The sequence below is a fragment of the Pelobates fuscus genome, chromosome 1 (genome assembly GCF_036172605.1).
Source record: "Pelobates fuscus isolate aPelFus1 chromosome 1, aPelFus1.pri, whole genome shotgun sequence".
NCBI classification, from domain to species: domain Eukaryota; kingdom Metazoa; phylum Chordata; class Amphibia; order Anura; family Pelobatidae; genus Pelobates; species Pelobates fuscus.
The window spans coordinates 265,357,838-265,381,288 of NC_086317.1; the positions used below are offsets into that span (position 1 = coordinate 265,357,838).

General features: G+C 47.1%; 1 protein-coding gene across 2 annotated transcripts in view; it reads right to left on the reverse strand.

The window, feature by feature from the left end:
* Window positions 1–23,451, reverse strand: part of LOC134612684 (multidrug and toxin extrusion protein 2-like) — a 115,785-nt gene that overhangs the window by 28,476 nt on the left and 63,858 nt on the right. For both annotated transcript variants that reach the window (XM_063457115.1, XM_063457107.1), the window contains exon 6: window positions 13,802–13,844. In XM_063457115.1, the coding sequence (XP_063313185.1) occupies window positions 13,802–13,844 (43 nt within the window). The remainder of the gene's footprint in view (window positions 1–13,801; window positions 13,845–23,451) is intronic.

Here is a 23,451-nt window from a genome sequence, read left to right on the forward strand (position 1 = left end):
CCGCCATGCGCTCCGAGCTGACAGCAGTGGAGGTACGGGTGGAGGCACTGGAGACGGTAGAGGAGGCCAGCCGATCCCAACACAGGTCGGCCGAGATAGCCACCACTAGACAAGGGAACCTCCTATTAACACTGAGGCGACAGGTAGAGGATTTAGAAAACCGGAGCCGCCGCCAAAACATACGCATCCGCGGCCTACCGGAGCCGGACTCAACCCCACTGTCAGAAAAGGTACAGGCCCTATTCAGGCAGATATTAGGCCGCAATTGCCCTGAGACAATCCAATTTGACCGGATCCACAGAGCCCTGGGCCCCCCAAGGCAAGATGGGAAACCCAGAGATGTGCTATGCTGCCTCCACGCCTATAGCCTGAAAGACGCACTAATGGCGGCTACTAGGGGCTCCGATAATATAATGTTCCAGGGAGCAAACGTGGCACTGTTCCAGGACCTCTCTAGCCTGACCTTAGACGCGAGGAGAGCACTACGGCCCATAACGGCCATGCTGCGAGAGAAGAATGTGCCCTACCGCTGGGGCTTCCCATTCAGCCTGCAGATACGACAGGGCAACACCTGGCTGCATATCCAATGGCCTGATGATGTAGCCCCCACACTGCGAGCGCTACAACTACCCCACGTGCGCACCCGTAACTGGCTGCTGGAAACGCCGCTGGCTCCCAACCGGAGACGGGAAACGAGCAGCCCACCGCCGGACGCACGGAGAATAAGAGAATCCCCAGCCCGGATGCTTGGTGGCCCGGCAGGATCTGAAGAGTGACACCCTACTGGAGCATAGACACGGCTTACTATTGAGGTACCTGGGGTGGGCATCGTGGTTGACCATAGCGGGCAATAGTCTGTAGGTTGGGAGGTGGGAATGAACCTCGGACGCTGGCCAAAGGTGACTCTGCTACCGCTCCCCCCCCCCCCCCGTGCAGATATGCATTGAAACGAACTTTGGGACGCTCTCAAGGAACTGTACCCGCACTCTTCCCCCCCCCCCCCCCCCGCTGAATTATCAGGGTAAGCAAACAGATTAAACGTTAGCCCTCCCCGGGATTTGGGTGGGGGACGGGTCTTTGGAGGGCATTGGCCTGATTGGACTCGAGAGAACAGACTAAACTTCCTGGCTTGGCTGCTTTCTGGAGGGTGGCTGGGATGGGGGGGAGATGGGGGTGTATAATGTGTACCACTGGGTTCCGCTAAGCACGTTGGGCCTCGAAGCCCGGGGAGTTGGGCTTTGAGTATTGGTCAGTTAGACGAGAGTTAGACCCCCTACCATGTTAAAGACCTGTTGAAACCAGATGCGTACCTAGACCCTAGTATTAGATATAGTTTTAGTTTTGCTTATGCTTGTTTTGCTCATATTAGAACGGCCGAGGGCCGGACGTTGTGTTTTACACATACTAGTTGTCTCACCGCGCCTTACACAGAGTGCTCTGACTCTACCTGTACGGATCTCGCGTACGACCCCGCGGACAGACTGAGGGTAACGGACGGGAGGACCGCGGGTGGCTGAGTTATTTAAAGGGATTGGGGACTCAGACCTGTCGGATGCCTCCCACACAGTCAAGTCCAACTAATTCTGATAGCGGGTTATCCGCTACTTCCTGACCTCCCTCCCGACTCTACGGACTCCCCCTTCCCCCCCCCCCCCCTTGACGAGTTTCCCCACTGACTACCTGCCCCCCTCCCCCCCCCCGGCCCACAGAACTCACCCCCCCCCTTCCCTGTCGGCTATGGCGGGGCGTTCGGGTGGTGGTTTTGACCCGGCCCCCCTGCGGCTCTGGACCAACAATGTGAGAGGTCTGAACACCCCGGAAAGGAGGTCCCACCTGCTCCGGTCCCTGTGGACGGCTCGGGCCTCTATAGCATTCCTCCAGGAGACCCACTTTAAGGGTACTGCCCCCCCCTCCCTGGGGGACTCGAGGTTCCCAACTGGGTATTTCGCAAATCACCAGTCGGCAAAAAGGGCGGGAGTGGCAATCCTTTTCGCCCAACACATTCCGTTCTGTTGCACGGAATCGAAAATCGATCCTAACGGGCGCTACTTATTTCTTAAGGGTACGATTGCCGATAAGAAATACACGTTGGCCTCACTCTAAGCCCCGAATACGGGACAACACCGATTCCTCTCAAAGACCCTCCAACTACTAGAACAGTTCCGAGAGGGCCTGCTCATCGTTGCCGGTGACATTAATGTTCCGATAGACCCCAGACTCGACACCTCCAGAGGCTGCAGCTCACACTCCGGGCTCTGTATCCGGACGGTCGGGAAGGTTCTACGCGACGCGGGACTGGCCGACGCCTGGAGAGTTCTCCACCCTGAAGATAAGGACTTCTCGTTATACTCACAGGTCCACCATGGCCATAGCCGCCTGGATTATATCCTGATCTCTCAGGAATATCTACACCTCCTTATGTCTTGCGACATCCAGACGACGATATGGTCAGACCATGCCCCAGTTCTAGCCTCGCTGCGCTCTCCCCTGTTTAAACCTAGAAACAGACAATGGAGGTTGAATGAACAGGTGCTCGGGGACCCAGTAGTATGTACGGAAACGAAGGAGGTCATTCGGCGCTACTTCCTAGAGAACCCAGCTTCGGATACCTCCCCTCAAGTAAGATGGGAAGCCCACAAATGTGTCCTACGCGGCCACTTTATAAAGACCTGCACGAGACGCAAACGAGAACAAAACCTTGCACTGAAGGACCTACACGAACTTGCAGCGCAGCTTGAAAAAACACACAGAGCCGATCCGACGGCGGATAATCTCCGCCCCTTGCTGGAGGCGAGGAGGAACCTACGTGCCCTTCTGTCACGAAACTTGACGCACACACTCCGCAGGTCCCGGAGATTCTTTTACGAGAACTCGAACAAATGCGGACGCCTACTGGCCCGCATGCTTCGCAAAAAAAGGAGACAGTCCAGCATTACAGTCCTGCAAAAGACTAATTCACCCCCCGAGCGGAAGCCAGAAGCCATCATGAACGAATTCAGGGAATTCTACTCGAAACTGTACAACTTACCGAAAGGGAACGATGCGGAGACGGTCCAACGGAGACGGGCTGACATCCAGGAATACTTGGAGCAACACCTCACCCGGAGGCTTACGCAGACACAAACCGAGGACCTAGACGCCCCAATAACCCTGGAAGAGCTCAAAGGCGCCCTTAAGGCAGCAAAGACGAACAAAGCTCCAGGTCCGGACGGCTTCCCGGTGGCATACCTGCGGACATTTGAGGAACAGCTCCTGCCTGAACTGCTGACGAGCCTTAACTCGGTGCTGGAGGGTGGGAGGTTCCCGGAGGACACCTTGATGGCAACAGTAGCGGTGATCCCGAAAGAGGGTAAGGACCCCACGTCCTGCGCCAGTTATAGGCCTATCTCCCTCCTCAACGCGGACCTTAAGCTCTTCACAAAGATTCTGGCCCGCCGCGTGGGGGGGGTAGCACCGGACCTGGTTCACCCGGACCAGACGGGTTTCATTCCGGGACGGGAGGCGAAGGACAATACGACCCGAGCCCTCAACATAATCCACTCCGCTACGTCCTCTTCCCGGGGGGGCCTCCTACTCTCCACTGACGCCGAGAAGGCTTTTGATAGAGTCGACTGGCAGTTCGTGGAAGAAACCCTCCGGAATATGGGTTTCGGCCCAAACATTCGCTCTTGGATAGCGGCCCTATATACGTCCCCGAAGGCCCGCCTGAGGATAAACGGAGCGCTATCCCCTGCCTTCTCCATCAACAATGGCACGCGACAAGGGTGCCCCCTGTCCCAGCTCCTGTTTGCCCTCACGCTGGAGCCCTTTCTAGCGGCGGTCAGACGGGATGGGGGCATTACGGGAATTAAAGTAGCTAACACGGAACACAAAGTAGCCGCCTATGCGGATGACCTGCTTTTCTTTATTGGTAACCCGATAATAACGCTTCCCAATCTGCTGCGGGCCTTTCATATGTATGGAGCGCTCTCCAACCTGCGCCTGAACACGGAGAAATCCGAGGCACTACCCCTGGTGCTCCCCCCCGACCTAACAACCCAACTGAAAGCTAACTTCCCTTTCCGATGGTGCACGCAACGCATTAAATACCTTGGCATCTGGCTGACGAGAGACATGACAAAGCTATACGCTGAAAACTTCCTCCCCCTCCTGCGGACTCTGGCCACGGACATGAAAAGATGGGGAGGGTCTTGTATATCCTGGTTCGGGAGAATAAACGCGGTCAAGATGAACCTCCTGCCGCGCCTCCTGTACCTATTTCAGACGATCCCCATCTATATCCCCAAAACCTTCTTCACCGAGGTATCCACGGCAATCAGTCGCTTCGTGTGGGCTTCAGGAGTCGCCAGACTTAGATACACGCACTTGATCAGGCCAAAGCGCCAGGGGGGGGGTAGCACTACCCTCGATTCAAGCCTACTACCAGGCTGCGCATCTCCTCAGGGTGATAGACTGGCACGTGCCAGACACGGATAAGCAATGGGTAGGTTTGGAGCGAGCCGCCTCCAGGGAACGCCTACCCTGGGCAACCTGGCTGCCGAGGCCCGCACAGGCAAATGAGATTCGCTCACACCCACTCATTGGAGCTACCCTACAGATCTGGGCGTCTTTACGGTACAAACTCGACCTCACCACTAACCCAAACCCGTTGACCCCGGTGATCCATAATCCGGAGATTGGAGGCGGACTGGCCCCCAGGGACATTGCCGACTTGACTGACCTGAACACTCCATATCTGGGAGAATGGTGCGCGGGAACTCGCCTAAAACCGCTAGAGACGCTAACCCCCTCAGCCCCCCCAACGGGGCTCACCCGGTTTCGTTACCAACAGATCCGGCACTACCACAGCTCCCTCCCGGGTAAGCAACTACTACTCAGGAAAAAGACGGGCTTTGAGACCCTCTGTACGGAGGAACGACACCTACCACGAGGAATTTCCACGCTGTACTCTATGATAATACAGGCTGCCAGACTCCCCCCTGCGAGATACCAATCTAAATGGGAACAAAGCACGGGCACAGTCCTCTCGGAGGCGGATTGGGAGAAGATACACGTCCTCTCTCATCAAGGTACGTCCAGTGCGAAACTCCAAGAGACTAACTACAAGCTCATGACGAACTGGTATCGGACCCCCCATAGGCTGTTCCAGATGGGGTTGCTACCATCGGCTACATGCTGGAGGTGCGGGACGAACGAAGGTACGGACCTACACATCTGGTGGTCCTGCCCTCCCATCGAGGCATTCTGGCGACAAGTCCACGAGAAACTCCGGGAGATACTGGATTCAGACATACCATTGCAACCCCTGCCGATGCTACTACACCACTCCGCGATGCCCCTGGGAGCATACAAGAGATCTCTTACGCGACACTTCCTAAACGCAGCCAAGAGCCTAATTCCCACTCGCTGGAAAACCACAATAGCCCCAACCATAGCTAACTGGATGGAAGCGGTAGAAGAGATATACAGTATGGAGAGCCTCACAGCTGACCTCAGGGCGACGGCGGAAAAGTGCGCCAGACTCTGGGCCCCCTGGATTGCGTACACGGCTCGTGTACCGGCGGGTACCCGGGTCCGGGGGACCGAATAGACGGGAGTTTGTGAAGACACGAATTGTTGGGCTTTGTGTCGGGGTGGCGCGGGCGGACCCATCACCTGATACCTCCCCGCTGTTGCCGACTCTCCCCCCCCCCCCTAGCCCTCCTCCTCGGCCCTACACTTACCCCGTCCATACGACAGTCCCTCCGCCTCAAGGCCCATAGACTGAGCTACGGTCATGGACATAATATACTGAGACGAGACGATGGACTTACACGGCCACGCTCGAGTAATCGGGGTCGAGGTTTCTACTCTCACCACTGGGCATCACATCGGCTTGGACAAGTTCGGACAGGGGGCATTGAATACTCAGACTCACCCACCCGACCTGTCCCCCCCCCCCCCCCTTAGAGTGACAGACGAAGACGGGTTATACACAATCTAGTTGCGCAATTGCGCCTGATCAGTACATCTCACATAAGAGACTCAGAAAGGTGAGAGTCCCAGCACTGACAGGCGCGATTAGACAACCTAGGAAAAATAAACACTGACTTCAGTTGGAATTTATGTAAACGAAGCTGAGATGGGAGACCACTAGGGCCTATCAGACATTCCCCGTGTTCTAAGCAGGATTCCTTTTGTTGATTTTAGACGGGATATGTACACATGAAAATACGCAATGCTATGTAACTGAAAAGTTTACTACCGCTTCTGTACACGGAACAGTTTGACTTCCCTCCCTCTACTCCCTTTGTAAACCCTTCTTTTATTTGACGTATTGGATAAAAATGGAAAAACCTAATAAATAAAGATTGTCTAAAAAAAAAAAAAAAAAAAAGATTACTTGGCGCTGTCTATGTGACCAGAGCAAACCTATGTTTGATTAAAGCGTAATGATTAACTTACATGATAAAACATATCATGGCACAACAATACAATTAGTTTAACCCAGTAAGACCAACTATAACTGTAAGCAAGGTAGTGATATGTTTAGTATAACAGTGTAGTTTTGTGCTTCCCACGGTAGGTGGCGGAGCTGACATATGTCATTTGTATAAAGCTAAGTAACATGGATTAAGCCAAACAGAATGTTTCATATTATGTGAAGGAGAGATTAGCCATATGGGTCTCTACCATGTGAATGACTGTGTATTTGGTGATGTTAAATGGGCTCGTATGGTCACGTTCGTGCCTAAATGCTCGTGTCATTCCGTTTTAAATGTGAGTTACGTATTAATTCTTATCGCGTTTGTACGTGTGCTCTTCGTTTGGTAGTTTCAATACGTGTTTACGTGTACTCACTGTTACCAGGTGCTCGTCAGCTGACCCGGACGTACGGTAAGGTGCTTTGGGAGCTTAGCGGCGCTGGGAGCAACCATGTTCGATCGGTTGAAGCCGGCGTCGGTGTTCTGTGCAACGAGGGCCTGCTGGATTGCCTGGAAAGTATTCTGGCTGTAACTGGGCCTGGAAAACCACGAGGGAACTCTTCTGGCGAAACCGGAACCGGAAGTGACCAATCAACGTCAGCCCGGTACGGAGGTAGATTTGAGCATATATAGGCCGGATCAGCCCCTCCCACAATTCCAGGCCCTGCCTTCCCATATAAAGCACACAATGCAACCCCAATACACATACACTCACAATGCAGCCCCTAGATGCACACGGACACACTTTACAGGCCTTTTTTGTCATGGTACCTGCTACTGATACCTCTGTCCCCTCCAGCAATATCGGCATGTTGAACGCTGGCCGCGATAAACCCGGCTCCTTTTATGACGCGGCGCAATTCCGCCGACGTCACGATGACGTCACGACCCGCCTGAACATTCAGACCAGGACGTTTTGGGGGCGTGGGCACCAATTAAAGAGAGAGAGGGTATAAATGATAATCACTTCCAGTAACTCATTGCCCTGTCGTGGTTTCAGCTTGCCTGTTCCCTCAGTGCGTTCTCTGTGTTTGGTTTTTGGTTATTGACTTGGCGTGTTTTCTGACTTTGATTCTATCTCCTACCCTTGATTCTCGGCTTGGACCTCGCTTACCTGTCTTCTCCTTCCCTCGACCTCGGCTCGCCCCTGACTTTTCTCTGTTTATGTGACGTTAGTCTGGCCACTCTAAGGTCCGGTATACATCTATTTTAGTACTCTGCGTGTTGGATCCCTGTCTGGATCCTGACATTACGACAGGGCCAATGGATCCTGCAGGTACTAGTCCCCAGGCCTCCTCTCAGGACTCTAGATTCGAAGCAATGGATCATAGAATGGACCAAATGGCTATGGCCCTACAGGCCTTATTATCTCGGCCGAACTTGCAGTCTGAGGAGACCCGTACGTCTTTTTCTGGCCCTGGTAACACAGGATTAGAAGTAGCTACGGTAGGGGCTCCCTTTCGTGTAACCTCACCACTACGCTATGATGGTTCACCAGATACTTGTCGAGGTTTTTTGAATCAGATTAGTATTCATTTCGAATTGCAACCCCGGGCCTATCCTACTGACAGAGCCAGGGTCGGATTTATCAAAACCTTGCTGATAGATAAGGCACTTAGGTGGGCCAATCCATTATGGGAAAATGATAACCCGCTAGTTTACAATTATAACGCCTTTGTAGAAGCCTTTAGGAGAACATTCGATCCTCCAGGGAGGAAGACTAACGCCGCTAAGGCATTACTACGCCTCAGGCAAAGAAATAGTTCTCTTGTGAATTATGCGTTGGAATTCAGATCTTTGGCTTCTGAGGTGAAATGGAATGAACAGGCATTCATAGATGTCTTTCTAAATGGACTATCTGATGAAATGTTAGATGAGGTAGCCACTAGAGAACTTCCTGAAAATTTGGAAGATCTGATCTCATTTTTATCCCGCATTAATGAACGAATGGGACAAAGACAAAATACTAGAGATAGAATTCGTAGACCTTCTATTAGATTAGCTCCCTCGTTCCAAAACTCCGACTCTATGGCTCTAGCACTACCTGAACCTATGCAGTTAGGAACTACTCGACTAACTGAACAAGAGAGACAATACAGGAAAAGAGAGGGTCTTTGTTTATATTGTGGACAAAGGGGTCACTTACTCACTACCTGTCCTACTAGGCCGGGAAACGCTCCCACCTAAGTACCTCCAGAGGACAGGCCTTCGGTGATGCGATCTCGTCCTCTATAAACACTCAGACCATAGGCTCCTTATTCCTATCTCTTTGATCTGGGAGAAGATTTCCGTGAATACCTTTGTTTTAATAGATTCTGGCGCAGCAGAGAGCTTCATAGATCTAGCTTTTGCCAAAAAACAATGCCTTCCCTTTCAATTAAGAGAAACACCCTTGGCCGTAGAGGCCATAGATGGTAGACCACTGTCAGAGCCTGTCATTTCTCATGAGACCTTACCAATCAAAGCTACTATAGGCATGTTACACGAGGAGACTATATCGTTACTTTTGATTTCTTCTCCTTCTTTTCCTTTGGTTCTAGGATATCCATGGCTAAGGAAACACAATCCTGTCATTGACTGGGAATTAGGAGAGATAGTATCGTGGTGTTCGGGTTGTACGGGCAGGTTCTTGCTTCGGATCAGACCGGTTCCCATAAATAACATACCCTCTCAACATTCCCAGTGCATTGATTCAGGAATACCCCCTCAGTACCAGGACCTTAAATCAGTCTTTGATAAAGGTAGGGCTGACACTTTACCCCCCCATAGGTCTTTGACTGCTCTATTAAACTCCTACCTGACACGATGCCTCCCCGAGGTACTGTGTACCCTTTATCCACTAAAGAGAATCTAGTACTAGAAGAATATATAAAAGAAAATCTGGAGAAAGGTTTTATTAGATGGTCTACATCACCAGCGGGGGCTGGATTTTTCTTTGTTTCAAAAAAGGATGCATAGATTACCAGGGTCTAAATAAAATAACCATTAAGAACGCTTACCCTATTCCTCTAATCACTGAGCTATTTGATAGAATTAAGGGGTCCAGAATTTTTACTAAGTTGGACTTACGAAGAGCCTATAACTTGGTAAGAATTCTGCAAGGCGATGAGTTAAAAACTGCATTCAATACCCATTATGGGCACTATGAGTATACTGTGATGCCCTTCGGGCTATGTAATGCTCCAGCTGTTTTCCAGGATCTCATCAACGAAGTTTTGAGAGAATTTCAAGAGGAATGCGTAATAGTATACCTAGATGACATACTAATACATTCCAAAAACAAAGAGATTCATCACAGACAAGTTAGGAGAGTATTGCATAAACTCTTAAAACACGGTTTATACTGCAAACTGGAAAAATGTAGTTTTGACCAAGTCCAGATACATTTTCTAGGTTATGTTATTTCCGGTGAAGGTTTCAAGATGGACCCACTGAAACTTCAGTCTATCTTACACTGGCCTTTACCCTCTGGACTCAAAGCCTTACAAAGATTTATCGGGTTCGCCAATTATTATAGACGCTTCATTAAGGGATTCTCGTCGACTATAGCGCCCATTACTAACATGACCAAGAAGGGGGCTAACACCAAAGTGTGGACTAAGGAGGCATTGGCTGCCTTCAAGACTCTTAAGGAGACTTTTGCCTCTGCTCCAATTTTGGTTCATCCTGACACCGCTTTGCCTTTTTTACTGGAAGTGGATGTCTCTGAGACGGGGGTAGGGGCAGTGCTTTCACAAAGGCAAGGGTTGGGTAAACCGTTACATCCGTGTGGATTTTTTTAGAAAAAATTATCTGACACGGAGAGACGGTATGACATTGGGGACAGGGAACTGTTGGCTGTGATAATGGCCTTGAAGGAATGGAGGCATCTCTTAGAAGGGACTTTGCTACCAGTTACCATTTTGACTGACCATAAGAATTTGTCTTACATTGGGGAAGTCAAAAGATTGTCCGCCAGACAAGCTCGTTGGTCCTTGTTCCTTGCTCATTTTAATTACGTTCTAACCTACAGACCTGGCACCAAGAATACCAAGGCTGATGCTCTTTCACGTCAATTCGAACCTAATACATTTCAGGAACTTCCCATGTCTTCCATAGTTCCTAAGCAGAACATTGTAGCCAATACCAGTTTGAAAGTTCATTCACCTTTATTACTCAAAATAGAGAAGGAACAACATTTGGCTCCAGCGAATACCCCTGTTGGGAAGTACTTTGTTCCCTCTTCTCTCCAGACTGAATTACTCTCATGCTTCCACGACAGTAGAATTGCCGGACATCCTGGCATCCACAAGACCTTCTCTCTGATTTTCCCAAAATTTTGGTGGCCTACCTTACGTGGAGATGCTAGAGAGTATGTCATGGCTTGTACCGTTTGTGCTAAATCTAAGCAACCTCACACGCTTCCGTGTGGCTTACTACAACTTTTAGCTATACCTAAGAAACCGTGGTCCAGTTTAGCTATGGACTTTATTGTCGAATTACCGGTCTCTCATAACCACACAGTCATTCTCACTGTTGTTGACAGGTTTACTAAAATGGCTCATTTTATTCCCTTACCTAAACTACCTTCTGCTCCCGAATTAGCCGTGATCTTTGCTAGGGAGATCTTTCGCTTGCATGGAATGCCTACGGATATTGTTTCTGATAGGGGTCCCCAGTTTGTATCTCGTTTTTGGAGATCCTTCTGTTCCCAGTTGGGTATCCAATTGAATTTCCAATCTAATGGGGCTGCTGAACGTACCAACCAGAAGATCGAGCAATATTTGCGCTGTTTTGTATTCGAACACCAGGATAATTGCGTTGATTTGATTCCTTGGGCGGAGTTTGCACACAACAATTTGGTTTGCGATTCTACTCATACTAGCCCCTTCTTCATGAATTATGGCTTCAACCCTACCGTTCTTCCGTCGGTATCCTCCTCACAGGGTTTGCCGATGGTTGATGACCACGTTGCCAATCTGAGGAAGTTGTGGGATCAGATTCACCATGTCCTTGTTCGCACTTTTGCTCTATTCAAACGGCATGCGGATAAACGCAGAAGGCCTGCTCTTACGTTCTACCCTGGGGATAAAGTGTGGTTAAGTACCAGACACTTGCATTTGAAGGTTCCCCCCATGAGATTCGCTCCTCGTTTCGTTGGTCCTTACACGGTCCTACGGAGGGTCAATTCTGTTGCTTACCAACTTGCTCTTCCTCCTAGTCTACGCATTCCTGATTCTTTTCATGTTTCTCTTTTGAAGCCTCTCGTTTGCAATATATTCACCTCGGACTCGACTCCTCCCTCTTCTATTCAGGTAGAGGGCCAGGAGGAATATGAGGTAAATCTCATCCTTGACTCCCGTATCTCTCGGGGGAATTTACAGTATCTTGTCGACTGGAAGGGTTTTGGTCCTGAAGAGAGATCCTGGGTTCCTCATGCGGATATCCACGCTCCTCGCCTTCTTCGGGCGTATCATGCCCGCTTTCCGTCTCGGCCTGGTCCTCTTCGCCCTGTGGGCGTTCCTAAGAGGGGGGTTACTGTCATGGTACCTGCTACTGATACCTCTCTCCCCTCCAGCAATATCGGCATGTTGAACGCTGGCCGCGATAAACCCGGCTCCTTTTATGACGCGGCGCAATTCCGCCGACGTCACGACGACGATGACGTCACGACCCGCCTGAACATTCAGACCAGGACGTTTTGGGAGCATGGGCACCAATTAAAGAGAGAGGGTATAAATGATAATCACTTCCAGTAACTCATTGCCCTGTCGTGGTTTCAGCTTGGCTGTTCCCTCAGTGCGTTCTCTGTGTTTGGTTTTTGGTTATTGACTTGGCGTGTTTTCTGACTTTGATTCTATCTCCTACCCTTGATTCTCGGCTTGGACCTCGCTTACCTGTCTTCTCCTTCCCTCGACCTCGGCTCGCCCCTGACTATTCTATGTTTATGTGACGTTAGTCCAGCCAATCTAAGGTCCGGTATACGTCTATCTATTTTAGTACTCTGCGTGTTGGATCCCTGTCTGGATCCTGACACTTTTAGCACACACACAATCTCAAAAGCTCCTATACATGAGCACGTGCTCACACTACAGCCCCTAGTTACACATAGTACACCATAAACAGACTCCTCTCTACACACTTCATCACAGCCCCTTCTAAACACCATGTAAGATTATCTTGCATGAAAATGTGTCTTGTCTGTAATAAGGAAGGCGCAGTGGTGTAACTACTAACTGCGGTTACACCAGGGCCCATCGAGTGGCCCATATAATTACGGCCACCTGATGGGCATGTGTCTTTAGGGGCCCAAAACAGGTTTTGACAGACACACTGACAGAAATACACACATTCTGGTAGACATACAGTGACAGGCACACACTCTCTGACTGAGACACACACCCAGCCTCCCTACTTTTGGGAGAGCTGAGTGTATCTTTCCCTGGCATCCAGTGTGTCTCCTCTCAATCTTCCTGCAGTTTCTTTCTGCTCCCCTGCGTGCTTTCTGTAGTGATGCTGGAGCCGGAGTGACGTCATGTCACTAAACAGCGTGCAGGGGAGCAGAGAGGAACTGCAGGAAGGTTACTGCTCCCTCGCGTGCCTCAATGCTCTCTGTGGCGTCCGACTTCAATATTTCCTGCGCGGCTTAGCAAAGGGCTGACAAATGCCAGGCACCAGGGCGAAATGTCTACACCTGGCGCCTGGGGTTTGTCGAGCCCTGTGAGCTCATTTGTTTACACCTACCCAGAATCCCTTGCAGTCATGAGAGCACTGTTAAAGTGAGATGTCTGTGGTAAAATCAAGTTGTATGGCTTAACTGGTGTGTGCATTTGTGTTTAGCAATGTATTAACTATATACACACACACACACACATCTATACACGTTTTATAACTGCCCCCCTACTTTTGTCCCTGGCCCCTTATGTGCCCCCCCCCCCCCCCAAGTATGAATCCTGGAGACGCCACAGAGTGGACATGCCCCTACTCGTGGCAACCTCCCTTACTACACCTCATAGGCTTGTATTAGTCATTTAAATAGGCTGATAAATGTGCTTCCTTTGATCACATTTGACTGCTAGAAATGTTTAACTGGCGGCATTTAATCCAGTTGAAATTTGTTAAAAATATTAGACAAAACCAGATAATTGTTGACAGGAGTTTGCTGATAATATGGAATTGAAGCCATAGTTTGTGTCATAGGCTAATGTACTATTGAAAGGTCCTATATTTCTGGCAATAAACCAAATGGATACAAACAAGGATGTAAAACAAAGCATTTACATTTTGACATACGAACGTATACATCAAATGGAATAACATTAACTTTTACATATCAAAATGCTCACAAATCAACTTACTGGAAGAGCTGGAGTATAAATCATCATATATGTCTGTGTTAACCTATAAGAAAATATTGGAAAAGTATGGATAAGTATTAATTTAATAAAATTTTTGTCAACTAAATATCCAGTAGATTTTAGTCGACCAAATCTCCAGGTAGATTTTAGTCGACATGACTAAAATCTACTGGGTTTAGTTAAAGCCTCTATCTGTATCTTTTGCCCCTTCCCCAGCCCCTCTGTGTCTCTTTGTGTCCTCCCAGCCCCTGTAGATGTTTCTCTCCGAAGCCCTGGTCTGTCTCTTTTGCCCCTTCCACAGCCCCTCTTTTCAGTGGTAATTTTGACAGCAAATTTCAATTTAGTTTTAGTCATAGTCTTTTGACTAAAAAGTCATTTTAGTTTTAGTCATATTTTAGCCATCTGAATTGTTATAGTTTAAGTCTAGTATTAGTTGATTAAATGTCAAATAGTTGACTAAACTTTGACTAAAATTGTTAGTCGACAAAATTAACACTGCATTGAAATACACATCAGGATATATATATATATATATCTATATATATATATATATAGATATATATATATATATCTACATAGACAAAATGCTTTGCAAAGAACAGTTCGGAAAATCTAAAATTGTTTGCAATTTGCAATACCAAATGTATCCCATTAGATGCACGTTCGCAAATTATCATTCACTTGCCATTTGCATTGGCAGCATAAGTGTTAATTATGTGGAGGCTGGCCAGGAATTGCTAGCCTGTCGCCACATTAAAAAGTAATAAAACTAGGAATCGACCGATTATCGGTTTTACCGATATAATCGGACGATATTCGGTATTTTCGGCAATATCGGTATCGGCCAATAGGGATACCGATATTGCCGATAATACCTCCCAGGACCGCCAAGCTCATTACAAGCCCTACGGCCGCAGGTCTCGCGAGATTTACACTGGGGAGCTGGAGGAGCTGCTGGGAGGTGAGTAAACGCTTGCTGCCCCTCCCCTCCCCCAGCTAAGCCAATGCCACTGGACCACCAGGGATTAACATATCCCCCCTCCCTGGCAAGGCAACAAGCAGGGAGGGGGGACAACAAAAAATAAAAAATAATAATAATTAAATATATATAAAAAAAATTAATTGAATATAAAAATTTAAAAAAAAATGTTTTAATAAAAAATGCCCCCTCACACACACACTACACAAACACACTGTGTATATAATTCAGTGTGTTTGTATAGTGTGTGTGTGTATATATAATGCAGTGTGTTTGTATAGTGTGTGTGTGTATATATAATGCAGTGTGTTTGTATAGTGTGTGTATATATAATACACACTGCATTATATACACACACACACTATACAAACACACACTGCATTATATACACACACACACTACACAAACACACACTGCATTATATACACACAGACTATACAAACACACACTGCATTATATACACACACTACACAAACACACACTGCATTGTTATACACACACTATACAAACACACACTGCATTATATACACACACACTACACAAACACACACTGCATTATATACACACACACTATACAAACACACACTGCATTATATACACACACACACTACACAAACACACACTGCATTATATACACACACTACACAAACACACACTGCATTAAATACACACACACTATACAAACACACACTGCATTATATACACACACACACTATACAAACACACACTGCAGTATATACACACACTATACAAACACACACACTGCATTATGTACACACACACACTGCATTATATACACACACACTGCATTATATACACACACACTATACAAACACACACTGCATCCACTACACAGACACTGCATCCACTACACACACACTGCATCCACTACACACACATGCACAGCTCCCCTGTCTAAACACACTGCATCCACTACACGTGGCATGTATATTTTGTGCATTTACCTTTAGAAATAGTTTTTTATTTTCCAAAATGGTAAATGTCAGAATATCGGCAAATTATATCGGCTATCGGCCTGAAAGTTCACAGGATATCGGTATCGGTATCGGCTCTAAAAAATCAATATCGGTCGATCCCTAAATAAAACAAATAAAAATCCTATGGGATATCAATAGGAAACCCATATTTCGTTAATGCAGGTAATGTACCACCATATGTCCCCACCTGCCATCATTAACAAAATATGACATAATTTTACTTTTCCTTGTGTTGGCTGGCTAGCAAGCACTGGCACATACTAGCGCTTTCACAATTGAGGGTTTGGAACTATTTGCCCACCGGCTTTAGCAGGTAAATAGTTTGGATTTCTATGAGCCTGGATTTGCTGCATTCGCAGCAAAATTAATCCACCTTGCCCCACAGAAATCTCTTATAAAGGGTTTTCCAAGCAATGTCAGTTATAGCATCATGTGGGAAATTTTATACGCTATGATTGTTTGTAAGTCAACCTATGAGAGAACGCCAACAGCCAAAGTTTGAGACAAGCCAACCAATCAGAGTGCTCTTACTAATATTTTCCCACGCAATGTAATAGCTGACATATTAAATTGATATTACAAGACAAAGTAAATACTACTTCATCTGACAATCATTGGTAAGGTTTTAAAACCTTGCAAAAGGTTGACCTCCTACCATCAAATTGTGTCAACTTCTTCAGCCATCTCTAACAAAGAGTGTGGGAAATGGTAATTTTCTTGTGCATTATGCAAGCTGGGCTACGTAGGATGCTGTTCACTAACAGAACCCTATTCATAGACCTCAAATGTTGTACTATTGCACAAGAGTACAGCAGTGGCAAGGCTGTCTTAACAGCATTAAAGGACCTTGGGCAAAGTAGTACACTGGGAGCCTGCCTACACAACCACGTAAGGAATAAATATGTAAATTATCGATAAAATTAACTTCTTAAGGACTGAGCCAAATGTACACGTTGTGAACAAAACAAAACATAAACAAAACCTGGCATTTGCGCTACATGTCTGTCCAACAGTAATTCACCTCTTTCATATTAAATGCACCAACACTTGTTATATATCATTTTATTCAGGGGCTTTCATTTAATATCAAATATCAAATCTATCAAATATTTAGCTATGAAACATAATTTAATATTTAATATCAAATATATCAAATATTTAGCTATGAAACATAATTTAATATGAAAAAAATGGGAGTAAATAAGAAATGTTGTTATTTTTTTTAGTTCTAAATGACATTTTAACTGTCAATGTCATAGTACTGTTTGCTTTTACTGCAAAAAATACACATATTTGTATTCAGCAAAGTCTCACGTGTAAAACAGTACACCCTATGTACAGGTTTTATGGTGTTTTGGGAAGATACAGGGTTAAAAATAGCACATTACATTTAAAATTGAAATTCGCCAGATTGGTTACGTTGCCTTTAAGACTGTATAGTAGCCCAGGAATTAAATTTACACCCATAATGGCATACCATTTGCAATAGTAGACAACCCAAGGTATTGCAAATGGGGTATGTCCAGTCTTTATTAGTAGCCATTAGTGATGTCCCGAACAGTTCGCCAGGAACCGCTCGCCGGCGAACATAGCGTGTTCGTGGTCGCGAACACGTGCGATGTTCGGTCCGCCCCCTATTCGTCATGGAGGTGGGAGGGTCTGGGAGGGAGGGTCTGCTGCTGATTGGCTGGAATGTGTCTGCTGACTGTGAGGTACAGGGTCAAAGTTTACTCAATGATGACGAATAGGGGGCGGACTGAACATCGCGCGTGTTCGCGACCGCGAACACGCTACGTTCGCCGGTGAACGGCTCCTTGTGAACTGTTCAGGACATCACTAGTAGCCATTTGGTCGCAAACACTGTCCAAAGTTAGCATTAATATTTGTTTGTGTGTGAAAAATGCAAAAAAAAGCCAAATTTGGCCAGTGTTTCTGACTAAGTGGCTACTAAAAAAGACTGGACATACCCCATTTGCAATACCTTGGGTTGTCTACTATTGCAAATGGTATGCCATCATAGGGGTAATTTTCATTCTTGGGCTACCATAGAGTCTCAAAGGCAACGTAACCAATCTGGCGAATTTTAATGTGAAAAAGATGAAACACAATCCTTATATTTGACGCTGTAATTTTTGAAAACACCATAAAACCTGTACATGAGGGGTACTGTTGTACTCGGGAGACTTCGATGAACCCAAATATTTGTGTTTCAAAACAGTAAAAAAGTATCACAGCAATAATATCGTCCGTGTAAGTGCTGTTTGTTTGTGTAAAATGCAAAAAACTTCACTTTTACTGGCGATATCATCATTGTAATACATTCTACTGTTTTGAAACACTAATATTTGTGTTTAGCGAAGTCTCCTGAGTAAAACAGTACCCCCCATGTACAGGTTTTATGGTGTCTTGAAAAGTTATAGGGCTAAATATAGTGCTAGCAAATTAAATTCCCTATACTTTCGGCATGGGTTGTCAGGCAGGTCCCGCTAATTGTAATTAATTAAAATACCTAATTATGTAAAAAATATTACATAAATATATATGTAGAATTAATATATGTATATATATATATATAATTTTTTAAAAATATTTTTATTTATATATAGGTATATATATATTGATATATACGTATATATTTATGTATATAGATATATATAGTATTTCGTTCTACGTGTATTTTGATATAAATATATATATATATATATATATTAATATCACAATACAGTTAGAACGAAATAACACACATCTATATATTTTTTAATTATTTATTTTTTATTTTTTATTTTTATTTTTTAACGTATTTACATATTTTTTTATATTATATATAAATATATATATAACAATAATTATATATGTATATATATATATATATATATATATATATAATCAGTATCAGTCTACGTGTAATTTGATATTAATATATATAATTATATATATATATTAATAGTAAAATGCACCTAGACAGTGTATGTGTGTGTATGTATATGTATATATATATACTTAGATCATATATATATATAGTATATATATATGATCTAAGTATATAATTTTTTTTTTACACTGATTTTAACTTTATTTTATCTGATTTCCAGCAAGCAGGGGGACTAACTGTCATTACAGGCAGTCCCCCTGCTGGCAAAGCAGCAACCAGCTAACCCGGTCATGTGATTGTGAGGTCGGAGGAGGCAGGACCCGACCGCGGGGGACTCCCTGGGATCCCAGGTGAGTCCCGTGATCGCCAGCGTGGGATCGCAGGTTACCAGGTAAGTAAGAAAAAACGTGAGGGCGTACTATTACGCCCTGCGGTGTTTAGAGCTGCTTAGAATAGGGCGTACGAGTACGCCCTCCGGTTTTAAGGGATTAAACTAAGATTTATTGGTACCTCCATCAAATGCAATACATACATACAATACATACACAGACTGCTGACTACACACACACACACAGACTGCTGAATACATACACAGACTGATGAATACACACAAACAAACATACAGACTACAGAATGCTGAATGCTTCCATCTCAAAAACATTGAGCACATCCGCCCCTACTTAACGCCAGATACGGCTAAGGTGCTGGTCCATGCCACTATCCTCTCTCACCTTGACTACTGCAATACACTTCTCACTGGTCTTACGTGCTCCCAACTTGCCCCATTGGAGTCTATAATCTTCCTGTCCGTCCCCACCTCCCACGCCTCACCCCTCTGTCAATCCCTGCATTGGCTTCCCGTAAGATATAGGTCTCATTATAAAATTCTGGTTCTTGCTTTCAAATCTCTACATAATACTACTCCCACCTATCTATGCTCCTTAATACACAAGTATGTACCGTCTAGACCCCTGCGCTCTGCCGAAGACCTGCCTGTATCCACTGTTCGTACTCCCACCTCTGATGCTCGTATCCAAGACTTCTCTAGGGTTGCACCGTTCCTGTGGAACTCCCTTCCCTTTTCCGTTAGATGCTCACTCAGTCTCCACTCAGTCAAAAAATCATTAAAAACTCACTTTTCAACAAAAGCATATCAATTCAACTATTAATGGCTCCAAAAAACCCCCACTAAAAAATACTATTCTACCAATCTACCGTATATACTCGAGTATAAGCCGACCCGAATATAAGCCGAGGCCCCTAATTTTATCCCAAAAAACTGGGAAAACTTATTGACTCGAGTATAAGAGTAGGGTGGGAAATGCAGCAGCTACTGGTAAATTTCTAAATAAAATTAGATCCTAAAAAAAATATATTAATTGAATATTTATTTACAGTGTGTGTATAATGAATGCAGTGTGTGCGTATGTGTGTGTGTATGAGAGCAGCGTGTGTGTATGAGTGCAGCGTGTGTGTATGAGTGCAGTGTGTGTGTGCATGAATGCAGTGTGTGTGTGCATGAATGCAGTGTGTGAATGCAGTGTGTGCAGGGCCGGTGCAAGGATATTTGCCGCCGTAGGCAAAAAATTTTTTGCCGCCCCCTCCCCCCCCATATGTCCTGACTTCCCCCCCTCCTCCCTCAGTGGTCCTTACCTCCCCACCCCCGTGTTCCTTCACCCCCCCCCCAGTGGTCCTGACTCACCCCTCCCCTAGTGGTCCTTACCCTCCCCTCCCCTAGTGGTCCTTACTTCCCCCTCCCCTCCCATAGTGGTCCTTATCCCACCCCCTCCCTCTCATAGTGGTCCTTATCCCCCTTCTCCCTCCCATAGTGTTCCTTATCCCTCCCCATCCCTCCCATAGTGGTCCATATACCCCCCCCCTCCCTCCCATAGTGGTCCTTATACCCCCCCCCTCCCATAGTGGTCCTTATACGCCCCCTCCCTCCCATAGTGGTCCTTATACCCCCCTCCCTCCAATAGTGGTCTGTTACGGTTGCCTCCAGGCTGGCTGGAAGTTGGACCGTAGAAATGGATGCTCCTAGCGCTTACCAAAGGACCATCAGCACCGCAGCCACCATAAGCACTTCAGACTCCACGAACCACCGCTGCTGGGCTGGTATCTCGCCGTCTGCTCTGCGCCCTGGACCTACGACCAGGCTCCAGGTTCCAATAGGCGAACCTCTTCCTTCTGTCGAGCGAAGCAGGATCAGGAACAAGAGCTCTTACAAGAGCTCAGTAGCTAAGGGAGTATGCAGAGCATAGCAATCCCTGTAGTGATTATAGCTGTCCCCTACAAACATGAGTCGAGGCTGCAAGTTAGAGGGTCAGAAGAGGTCTGAGGTGCTGGAACACCCAGCCTGGTTTTTATTACCATTTTGAAAATACAGGACCACCCACAGGGCGGGACAAAACAACCAATCATACACGTACATCATTAAAACCACTCCCAGTAATTACACACAAAATCCTCCCCTATGTCTGTGATATAATTATGCTACACAAGGGATTAACATAATTATCACAGACAGTAAAAATACAGTTTTTACACAACATTCATAACTCCCAAAATATACATCACATTCGCATAAAAATACATATTCACAATCAATCCATTCAGGGGAACAACATACTCAAAAATCATACGAATTGGACCAGGGGTTCAGAAGTTAGTAAAAATGTGCATTTGACCTTCTGGAAGCATGGTTTTACAGGGCCCTCTATCCTGGAGACAATGGGGGGAAGTAATTCAATTATCCAGGACTTGAGGCAGACTCCATTAACCACATGGTTGCAAAACAACATAAAACACTTTAAAATACATAAAGTCACATTTTACACATAACACACAGACATTTCACATATCCCCAGATAGCTAGGATCTGAGCGCACAAAACTACTGAATAGCGCGCAGATCCTATTCACACAGTTCAATTGCCACGGAGCTAAAGTCTTTCCCATAGTCTTTCATTATATGAATAGGCTCCATGGCATAGCCATCTGGGGTATCACCGCTCACACAGGGCCATAGTCATAAGGAAGGAGGCTGGCAAATAGGCTTCTCCACAATCCAGGGAAGCAGGGCAATTTTTCATTTAAAGGGCCAGTTACAAATAGCGATTTGTAACACATCTCCCCTTTTGGAGGGAGACTAACCAGGCACCTGACCTTCTGTCGGTCAGTGCCTAAGTTAGTCTCGCAGCCCACCCACAAATAAACATTGGCAGAGAAGCCCCCCCACAATAAATAGTACTGGCCTGTAGGTCCCAGGTTGTAGGGTAAACATGCAGCACTCGCTGCCTTCCGGGTGCAGCTGGGCAAATAGCTGGTAGTACTTGGGGGGCAGAGGCCAGCGGCACTCTGCCCTGGTGCCAGCGCTTCTGCTGGGGGAATTGGGGCATAGTCCTGCCCGGGGGCAAAGGGAACTGTTAACCCTGGGCCCAGGTTAGAAGTTAGCTGAGGAGGGGGGAATTGGCTTACCTCCTCCTCCTGATACTCCTGCGGCCGTTGAGAAGGGAGGTCGATGCTCTCCGCTTCTTGTGGAACATGCTGCGGCTGGGGAGAGAGACCGGTTGTCTCCTCTCCCTGGAAGGCATACTCCGGCTGGGGAGGGTGGTCGATGCTCTCCCCTCCCTGTAGCTGGGTCTGCCGCTGGGGATCTGGGCCGCCTGCCCAGCATCCCTGTAGGGCCGGTAGAGAGACTGCGGTCCCATCTCCACCTGCCTGCTGGGGGTCCTCCCAGGACCATTCTATGAGGCCTGCTGCCTCGGGTATCTCTGGTTGGGGTTGGGGAAGGAGACCGGTTGTCTCTTCCCTCTGCACGGTGCACTGCCGCTGGGGAGGGAGGTCGCTGCTCTCCTCTCCCTGTAACTCAGGCTGCCGCTGGGGATCTGGGCCGCCTGCCCAGCATCCCTGTAGGGCCGGTAGAGAGACTGCGGTCCCATCTCCACCTGCCTGCTGGGGGTCCTCCCAGGACCAGTCTTTGAGGCCTGCTGCCTCGGGTACCTCTGGTTGTGGTTGGGGAAGGAGACCGGTTGTCTCTTCCCTCTGTACAGTGCACTGCCGCTGGGGAGGGAGGTCGCTGCTCTCCTCTCCCTTTAACTCACGCTGCCGCTGGGGAGGGAGGTCGTTGCTCTCCTCTCCCTGTAACTCACCCTGGGGTTGGGGATCTGGGCCGCCTGCCCAGCATCCCTGTAGGGCCGGTAGAGAGACTGCGGTCCCATCTCCACCTGCCATCGGAGGTTCCTCCCAGTATACCCCTACGATGTCCTGCCAGCTGAAGGGCTCTCGACCTGGCTCTGCTGCTGTGCTCTCCTGGGGTACCTCTGGATGCTGTGGAGGAAGGGGACCGGGTGTCTCTTCCCGGGACCCATCGATGAGGTGCTGGTACTTCCACTCAAGGTCACATTCGTTGGTGACTAGGTACCGCAGATCTGCCTCTAGGTTAATAGTTCTAGGGAGGCCCAGCTTGTCTTCCCGGTCATCAAACAGGTCCCAGAAGCGTGAATCTGTAGCCCTACCAAAGTCATCATCGTCCATATTCTCCCAGAATAGATCAGGGCCATCGTAATCCCCACACTCTGGGAATTCATACTCAGCCATCTCTGGAGCGAGCTGAGTTGCGTACCACTGTAGCGCCTGGTATGCGGTGTCGAGCCACAGTTCGTTGTATACTAGTTTCTCTAGTTTAGCTACCCACACTGGAAGGGGTTGTTTGCCCAGGAAGGGCATCCGCTCTGCCATTCGAGCCTGGATTTGCTGCTCTCGGCTGATACTACGATCTCCTCGCCAACGTTGAACTTCCT